The sequence below is a fragment of the Grammomys surdaster genome, unplaced genomic scaffold, assembly GCF_004785775.1.
Source record: "Grammomys surdaster isolate TR1022 unplaced genomic scaffold, NIH_TR_1.0 126076, whole genome shotgun sequence".
Classification (NCBI taxonomy): Eukaryota; Metazoa; Chordata; class Mammalia; order Rodentia; family Muridae; genus Grammomys; species Grammomys surdaster.
The window spans coordinates 772,848-782,752 of record NW_021620885.1 but is presented as its reverse complement, the minus strand read 5'-3'; the positions used below and the strand labels follow the sequence as shown (position 1 = coordinate 782,752).

Below are 9,905 nucleotides of genomic sequence, written 5' to 3'. Positions count from 1 at the left end.
AAGAATTACCTATTATTAACAAGAGACTGGAAACACTAAATAAAATCTTTATTTTGCTGGGACAGTGGATGCTGGCTAGCTGGGGCTGAAGAATCATCCATGACTAAGAAATGTGAGGTGAAATCTTTTGAGAAGTATTTCCTCAGCATCAGCACATGGGAGCTTTGTTCACAGGTGGCCAAGATTTCACCTCATGCTGCCAGCCAAGCCTGATCTTGTATAAGAGCCTTAAAGGTGGTCCTGGTTTTAAAGATATGAAGGGGTCATGGAGAATAGCTGGGACTTGGTTTGGTGAGAGGCCACTGGTGATAGTACAGCCAGAGTAGCAGTGGAAGTCCATGCAGAGAAGTTGAGGGCTGGCACTATGAAGAGAGTTCAAGAGATGCTGTTGAAGACCCTAGAATTTGGGGGATGCTAGAACCAGGTGACAACCAACAAGACTACCAGCAGCAGTGTAGTGGAGCTAGCCAGGGCATAGATGAGGAGCTGTATGTGCAACAGAGGGAGGAGCTGAAAAAGTGGCCCAAATCTCTTGGAGGAGCCCAGAAAATCATGAGTAAATCCCTGAATCATTTACACTGTGCCAATGTGCTTTTCTGTTGTTTAGATTATGACTCTGCCCTGGTTCTCACTTCTTAAAGTAAGAAAGTATTTAACTTTTTTTTTTATTTTACAGGAGCCCATAGTTGAGAGACTATGAATTTTTAAAAGAGATTTTGGAGTTTTATAGAGACTGAACATTTAAAGTGTTTGAAATGGTAAAGACTGTGGAACTTTTAAATTTGCAATCTATTTTATGTTTGTGGTATTTATTATTCTGAAATCTTAACCAAAAAAAGGAAAGGTTATGTCTTAAAAGGTGTTGTGTGTCAAACTGACAAGGAGTCAATTGTGCTGGATAATTTTATGTCAATTTGACACATGCTAGAATCATATGAGAGGAGGAAACAACAATTAAGAAAATGTCTTATGCCTTTGGGCTGGGGCAGACACAGAGTTGGTCTGCTCCTGTGGAGATACTGAATCCTAAGCCATCCTAGAGGAGGCACTGCACTCAGAGCAGCCGGTAAGAACTCCATCTCACTCCCTAAGCCCCAGAAATACATCTGGGAGTCAGGGACATTCAGGACACACCAGCTACCAAAACCCCGCCCCTCCGGAATTCCACTTCCTTTCCACCCCTGCCTGGTCCTTTGGGCTGGGGCAGACACAGAGTTGGTCTGCTCCTGTGGAGATACTGAAACCTCAGCAATCCTAGAGGAGCTACTGCACTCAGAGCAGCAGACACCAAGGTGGTTTGCACTTGGGAGAACATCTTATCCGGAGCCATCCTAGAGGAACCACTGCACCCAGAGCAGAAGGATTTCCAGATCCAAGAGGTGGCCTGAGTCCCAGGAGTTCTTCCACCCAGGAGATTAGGATCATAAGACCACAGAGATATCTGGACTCTGAGGAGCTCTGCCACAAGCAAGATAACTGGAAGTTCAGACTCCAGTCTTACACAGTGAGGACAGATAACACTAGAGTTTACCAGATGGCGAAAGGCAAGCACAAGAACATAAGCAACAGAAACCAAAGATTCTTGGCATCATCAGTACCCAGTTCTCCCAATATAGCAAGCCCTGGACACCCCATCACACCGGAAAAACAGGATTCAGAATAAAATATCTTATCATGATGATGATAGAGGATTATAAGAAGGACATAAGTAACTCCCTTAAAGAAATACAGGAGAGTACAAGTAAACAGGTAGAAGCCCTTAAAAAGCAATCACAGAAATCCCTTAAAGAATTGCAAGAAAACACAAAGAAGGAATTAAACAAAAACATTCAGGATCAGAAAATGGAAATAGAAACAATAAAGAAAGCTCAAAGGGAGACAACCATGGAGATAGAAAACCTAAGAAAGAGATCAGGAGTCATAGACGCAAGCATCACCAACCGAATACAAGAGATAGAAGAGAGAATCTCAAATGCAGAAGATACAGTGGAAAATATTGACACAGTTGTCAAAGAAAATGCAAAATGCAAAAAACTCCTAACTCAAAACATCCAGGAAATCCAGGACACAATGAGAAGACCAAACCTAAGGATAATAGGTATAGATGAGAATGAAGATTCCCAACTTAAAGGGCCAGTAAATATCTTCAACAAAATTATTGAGAAAAACTTCCCTAACCTAAAGAACAAGATGCCCATAAACATACAAGAAGCCTACAGAACACCAAATAGACTAGACCAGAAAAGAAATACCTCCCGTCACATAATAATCAAAACATCAGATGCACAAAACAAAGAAAAAATACTAAAAGCAGTAAGGGAAAAAGGTCAAGTAACATATAAAGGCAGACCTATAAGAATTACACCAGACTTCTCACCAGAGACTATAAAAGCCAGAAGAGCCTGGACTGACATCATACAGACCCTAAGAGAACACAATTATCAGCCCAGATTACTATACCCAGCAAAACTCTCAATCACTATAGATGGTGAAACCAAGATATTCCATAACAAAACCAAATTTGCACAATATCTTCCCACAAGCCCAGCACTTCAAAGGATAATTGATGGAAAACGCCAACACAAGGAGGGAAACTACAATCTAGAAAAAGCAAGGAAGTAATCTTCCAACAACCCCAAAAGAAGATAACTATACAAACATAATTTTGCCTCTAATAACAAAAATAACAGGAAGCCACAATCATTTTTCCTTAATATCTCTTAACATCAATGGTCTCAATTCCCCAATTAAAAGACGCAGACTATCAGACTGGATACACAAACAGGACCCAGAATTTTGCTGCATAAAAGAAATGCACCTCAGTGACAAAGACAGACACTACCTCAGAATAAAAGGGTGGAAAACAATTTTCCAAGCCAATGGTCCCAAGAAACAAGCTGGAGTAGCCATTCTAATATCAAATAAAATCGAATATCATCCAAAATTAATCAAAAAAGATAAGGAAGGACACTTCATACTCATCAAAGGAAAAATCTACCAAGGTGAACTCTCAATTCTGAACATCTATGCTCCAAATGCAAGGGCACCTACATACATAAAAGAAACTTTACTAAAGCTCAAAACACACATTACACTACACAAAATAATAGTGGGGGATTTCAACACCCCACTCTCAGCAATAGACAGATCATGGAAACAGAAACTAAACTGAGACACTTTGATATTAACAGAAGTTATGAACCAAATGGACTTAACAGACATCTATAGAACATTTCATCCTAAAACAAAAGAATATACCTTTTTCTCAGCACCTCATGGTACCTTCTCCAAAATAGATCATATAATTGGTCACAAAACAACCCTCTACAGATGCAAAAAGATTGAAATAATCCCTTGCATCTTATCACATCACCACGGACTAACACTGATCTTTAATAATGACAAAACCAATGGAAAACCCACATGCACATGGAAACTGAACAACTCTCTACTCAATGATGACTTGGTCAAGGAAGAAATAAAGAAAGAAATAAAAGACTTTTTAGAATTCAATGAAAATGAGGACACATCATACCAAAACTTGTGGGACTCCATGAAGGCAGTGCTAAGAGGAAAACTCATGGCTCTAAGTGCCTACAAAAAGAAACTGGAGAGAGCACACACTAACAACTTGACTGCACAACTAAAAGCTCTAGAACAAAAAGAAGCAAATACACCCAGGAGGAGTAGAAGGCAGGAAATAATCAAACTCAGGGCTGAAATCAACCAAATAGAAACAGAAAGAACAATAGAAAATATCAATAAAACCAGGAGCTGGTTCTTTGAGAAAATCAACAAGATAGATAAGCCGTTAGCCAGATTAACCAGAGGGCACAGAGACAGTATCCAAATTAATAAAATCAGAACTGAAAAGGGAGACATAACAACAGAAACTGAGGAAATTCAAAAAATCTTCAGCTCCTACTACAAAGGCCTATACTCAACAAAACTGGAAAACATGGATGAAATGGACAACTTCCTAGACAGATACCAGGTACCAAAGTTAAACCAGGAGCAGATAAACCATCTAAATAGTCCCATAACCCCTCAGGAAATAGCAGCAGTCATTAAAAGTCTCCCCACTAAAAAAAGCCCAGGACCAGATGGTTTTAGTGCTGAATTCTATCAGACCTTCAAGGAAGACCTAATACCAATTCTCTTCAAACTATTCGACAAAATTGAAACAGAAGGAACACTACCCAATATGTTGTATGAAGCTACAATTACACTCATACCCAAACCCCACAAAGACCCGACAAAGAAAGAGAAGTTCAGACCAATCTCCCTTATGAACATCGATGCAAAAATACTCAATAAAATTCTAGCAAACCGAATCCAAGACCACATCAAAACAATCATCCATCATGATCAAGTAGGTTTTATCCCAGGAATGCAGGGATGGTTCAATATTCGGAAATCCATGAATGTAATCCACTATATGAACAAACTTAAAGAAAAAAACCACATGATCATCTCACTAGATGCTGAGAAAGCATTTGACAAAATTCAACATCCCTTCATGATAAAAGTCTTGGAAAGATCAGGAATTCAAGGCCCCTACCTAAACATAGTAAAAGCAATTTACAGTAAACCAGTAGCCAACATCAAGCTAAATGGAGAGAAACTTGAAGCAATCCCACTAAGATCAGGGACTAGGCAAGGCTGCCCACTCTCCCCCTACCTATTCAATATAGTACTGGAAGTCCTAGCCAGAGGAATTAGACAACAAAAAGAAGTCAAAGGGATACAAATAGGAAAGGAAGAAGTCAAATTATCGCTATTTGCAGATGATATGATAGTATACTTAAGTGACCCCCAAACTTCCACCAGAGAACTCCTAAACCTGATAAACAACTTCAGCAAAGTGGCTGGTTATAAAATCAATTCAAACAAATCAGTAGCCTTCCTCTACATGAAAGATAAACAGACTGAAAAAGAAATTAGGGAAATGACACCCTTCACAATAGTTGCAAATAATATGAAATACCTTGGTGTGAAGCTAACCAAGCAAGTGAAAGACCTGTATGACAAGAACTTCAAGTCTCTGAAGAAAGAAATTGAAGAAGATCTCAGAAGATGGAAAGATCTCCCATGCTCATGGATTGGCAGGATTAATATAATAAAAATGGCCATCTTGCCAAAAGCAATCTACAGATTCAATGCAATCCCCATTAAAATCCCAACTCAATTCTTCACAGAGTTAGAAAAGGAAATTCTCAAATTCATATGGAATAACAAAAAACCCAGGATAGCGAAAACTATTTTCAACAATAAAAGAACTTTGGGGGGAATCACCATCCCTGACCTCAAGCTGTACTACAAAGCAATAATGATAAAAAACTACCTGGTATTGGTACAGAGACAGGCAGGAAGATCAATGGAATAGAATTGAAGACCCAGAAATGAACCCACACTCCTATGGTCACTTGATCTTTGACAAAGGAGCTAAAACTGTCCAGTGGAAAAAGGACAGCATTTTCAACAAATGGTGCTGGTTCAACTGGAGGACAACATGTAGAAGAATGAAAATTGATCCATTCTTATCCCCTTGTACAAAGCTCAAGTCTAAGTGGATAAAGGACCTCCACATAAAACCAGATACACTGAAACTAATAGAAGAGAAGGTGGGGAAGACCCTCGAATACTTGGGCACAGGGGAAAAGTTCCTGAACAGAACTCCAATGGCATATGCTCTAAGATCAAGAATTGACAAATGGGACTTCATAAAATTGCAAAGTTTCTGTAAGGCAAAGGACACTGTCAATAGGACAAAATGACAACCAACAAATTGGGAAAAGATCTTTACCAATCCTTCATCTGATAGAGGGCTAATATCCAATATATACAAAGAACTCAAGAAATAAGACTCCAGACAACCAAATTACCCTATTAAAAAATGGGGTATAGAGCTTAACAAAGAATTTTCAACGGAAGAAACTCGAATGGCCAAGAAGCACCTAAAGAAATGTTCAGCATCCTTAGTCGTCAGGGAAATGCAAATCAAAACAACCCTGAGATTCCATCTCACACCAGTCAGAATGGCTAAGATTAAAAACTCAGGTGATAGTAGATGCTGGCGAGGGTGTGGAGAAAGAGGAACACTCCTCCATTGTTGGTGGGACTGCAAGATGGTGCAACCACTTTGGAAATCAGTCTGGTGGTTCCTCAGAAAATTGGACATAGCATTACCCGAGGATCCAGCTATACCACTCCTAGGCATATAACAAGAAGATGCTGGAACATATAACAAGGACATATGCTCAACTATGTTCATAGCAGCTTTGTTTATAATAGCCAGGAGCTGGAAAGAACCCAGATGTCCTTCAACTGAGGAATGGATTCAAAAAATGAAGTATTACTCAGCTATTAAAAACAATGAATTCGAGAGGTTTCTAGGTAAATCGATGGAACTAGAAATTATCATCCTGAGTGAGGTAAGCCAATCACAAAAGAACACACATGGTATTCACTCACTGATTATTGGTTATTAGCCCAGAACTTTGAAATGCCCAAGATGCAACTCACAGGCCACATGAAGCCCATAGAGAAGGAAGACCAAGCGGGGGTGATTCGGTCCTTCTTAGAAGGAGCAACAAAATACTCAAGGGAGCAAATATGGAGACAAAGTGAGGGACAGAAACTGAAGGAGGGGCCATTTCAAGACCACTCCACCTGAGTATCTATCCCATGTGCAATCACCAAAGGTAGATGCTGATGTGGAAGTCAGTAAGTGCATGCTGATAAGAGCCTGATATGGATATCTCCTCAGAGGTCTTCAAGAGTCTGACATACTGAGAGGCAGATGCTCACAACTAGCCATTGAACTGATCATGTGGTTCTCAATAGAGGAGTTAGAGTGAAGACTGAAGGAGAGCTGAAAGGATTTGTGGCACTATGAGGAGAGCAACAATACCAACCAACCACAGCTCCCAGGGTCTAAACCACCAGCCTGGGAGCACTTAGGGAGGGATCCAGGGCTTTAGCTGAATACGTAAGAGTGGAGGGCCCTGCTGGGCATAGGTGGAAGAAGAGAACCTTGACCTCATGAAGGCTGGATGCCCCAGGGGGTGGGAATTTTGAGGGTGGGGAGGTGGGAGTGTGGGGGGTGTAGATAGAGGTTACATCCACAGAGAAGAAGGAGGAGGGCTGATGGGATATGGGGTTCCTGGGTGGGTGGGGAATGGGGTAAAAGGACAACATAGGAAATGTAAATAAAACATCCAATAGAAATTAAAAAAAAATAAGGATGCAAATATGAAGCGATCATTAAAATGACAAAATACTTACTAATCACTTTGCATATGTAATGCACTCTGTGTAAGAATATTGAAAGCTCTCCCAAGGTTTCACACACTTTGAATGCAAAGTGAGTCCTTAAATGGATAGTGTCCACATAGGATTCCATGAAGGACTGTTACTTTAAAGGAAGACATGTATTTCAGATGTTTTCTCTGGATATTTCTAGAGAATGTAGTACTTTTTAAGAGTTACAGCACTTAGTGAACTTTATTCTTTAACCAAGAATTTTAGCTACTTGAACTGTACACTGTGACTCTTGCTAGAAGCATGATTAGAATACCATGATTTTGAAAACCCTGGGAAGACCTCTGAGTACAGCAATATTGTCCCTGAAGATCAAAGAATAGCATGCTAGAAATTTTAAAATGGAACAGTGAAGGGAAACGCTCGGTGGGAAGGTGTGCTCTGTTCGTCCTCTTCGTTGGGATTAAGTCCATTTTGGAGAGTCTCCACAGCAGCCGTCACCATGTCGGTCCCAAGCGCACTCATGAAGCAGCCGCCCATTCAGTCTACGGCTGGGGCCGTCCCAGTTCACAACGAGAAAGGTGAGATTTCAATGGAAAAGGTGAAGGTAAAACGTTATGTGTCCGGAAAGAGACCAGATTATGCCCCTATGGAGTCCTCAGATGAAGAGGATGAAGAATTTCAGTTCATTAAGAAAGCTAAGGAACAAGAAGCAGAGCCTGAGGAACAGGAGGAGGATTCATCCAGTGACCCCCGACTTCGGCGTTTACAGAACCGCATTAGTGAAGATGTGGAAGAGAGATTGTCTCGACACAGAAAAATCGTGAAACCTGAAGTAGTGGGAGAGAGTGACTCAGAAGTAGAAGGAGATGCTTGGCGAGTGGAGCGGGAAGACAGCAGCGAGGAAGAGGAGGAAGAAATTGAGCGGCGCCGTGGCGTGATGCGTCAGCGAGCATAGGAGAGAAAAAATGAAGAGATGGAAGTCATGGAGGTGGAAGATGAAGGACGCTCTGGGGAAGAGTCTGAGTCAGAGTCTGAATATGAGGAGTACACAGACAGTGAAGATGAAATGGAGCCTCGACTTAAGCCTGTCTTCATTCGAAAGAAGGATCGGGTGACAGTTCAAGAGAGAGAAGCTGAAGCATTGAAACAGAAGGAACTGGAACAGGAAGCAAAGCACACACAAAGTACACACTCAAGATTGTAGAAGAAGAGACCAAGAAAGAGCTGGAGGAGAACAAGCGCTCCCTTGCCTCCCTGGATGCGCTCAATACTGATGATGAAAATGATGAGGAGGAGTACGAGGCCTGGAAAGTCCGTGAGCTCAAGAGGATCAAGCGGGAGAGAGAAGACCGAGAAGCGCTTGAAAAGGAGAAAGCAGAAATTGAACGCATGAGAAACCTGACTGAGGAAGAAAGGCTGGCTGAACTTCAGGCAAATGGCAAAGTCATTACCAACAAAGGTGTTAAAGGCAAATACAAGTTTCTACAAAAGTATTATCACCGAGGTGCCTTCTTCATGGATGAGGATGAAGAAGTCTACAAGAGAGATTTCAGTGCACCTACTCTTGAGGACCATTTCAACAAAACCATTCTTCCCAAAGTCATGCAGGTCAAGAATTTTGGACGGTCTGGTCGCACCAAGTACACCCACCTTGTGGATCAAGATACCACCTCCTTTGACTCTGCGTGGGGCCAAGAGAGTGCCCAGAACACAAAATTCTTTAACCAAAAGGCAGCAGGGGTGCGAGATGTATTTGAGCGACCATCTGCCAAGAAGAGGAAAACCACCTAGGCTTCAGCTACGTATTCCAACTGTGGGACACAAGGGGATCTGGTCCTCAATTTTCTTGAACCATTATTGACATAGTTCTTGTACAGAGCTTTTCAGACTTGCAGCCATGACTTGTGTTGGAAGGTGCTTTGTAAGAGGTTTGGACTCGTACTGAGAAACCCACAGAGACGCACTAACCTGGTAGGACTAGAGGATTCCCACTTAAAACTATTCCTGAGAAATCTTAGGTTTCTATTCCCATATTGACTTGGGACTATTCTGAGTTTGTATTCCAGCCTGGATCAGATACTTGGACATGTGAATGCAAGGGGCATTACTTCTTCCTTAGGGTTAGCAGTAGGCTATCAGGAAATCCAAGCTCAGTTCAACCTGGTTTTCATTTGGGGTGTTGAATCTACAGTTCTAAGAAGATATATTTTTTGGTGTGTGTGGGTGTGTTTGTGTGTATGTAAGAGAGAGAAATTACATATTACAAATATTTTTACTATAATGTTAGAAACAGATTGTATAATCCACTGAACTGGGGCTGAAGACAGTGGCACACAACTTCAGTCCCAATACTAAAAGTTAGGGACCCATGCAGATCTCTCATTCAAGGACAGCCATAACTACACAGTGGGCCCTGTCTCAAAAAGCACAAAGAATTCTAGTAATTAAAAGTCTAGCTAGGTAGGTTACACACACCTGTATTTCCGACAGTTGGGAGGTATTAGCAGGAAATCAAGAGTTCAGTCATCCAAACTGGACATGGTGGCAAACACCTTCAATCTCAGCACCAGGGAGGCAGAGACAAGCAGATCTGAGTTCACGGCCAGTCTGATCTACAGAGCAAGCTCTGGAACAGCCAG

General features: G+C 41.3%; 1 protein-coding gene across 1 annotated transcript; it reads left to right on the top strand.

Annotated features, from left to right (window-relative positions):
* The first annotated feature begins 7,729 nt into the window (after nt 1–7,729).
* LOC114611051 (microfibrillar-associated protein 1A-like) lies at nt 7,730–9,079 on the top strand. Its single transcript, XM_028755720.1, is given in 2 exon segments — nt 7,730–8,438; nt 8,441–9,079. Coding segments are annotated over 2 exon segments (1,290 nt in total). The 5' UTR covers nt 7,730–7,765; the 3' UTR covers nt 9,058–9,079.
* Nucleotides 9,080–9,905: the final 826 nt, after the last annotated feature.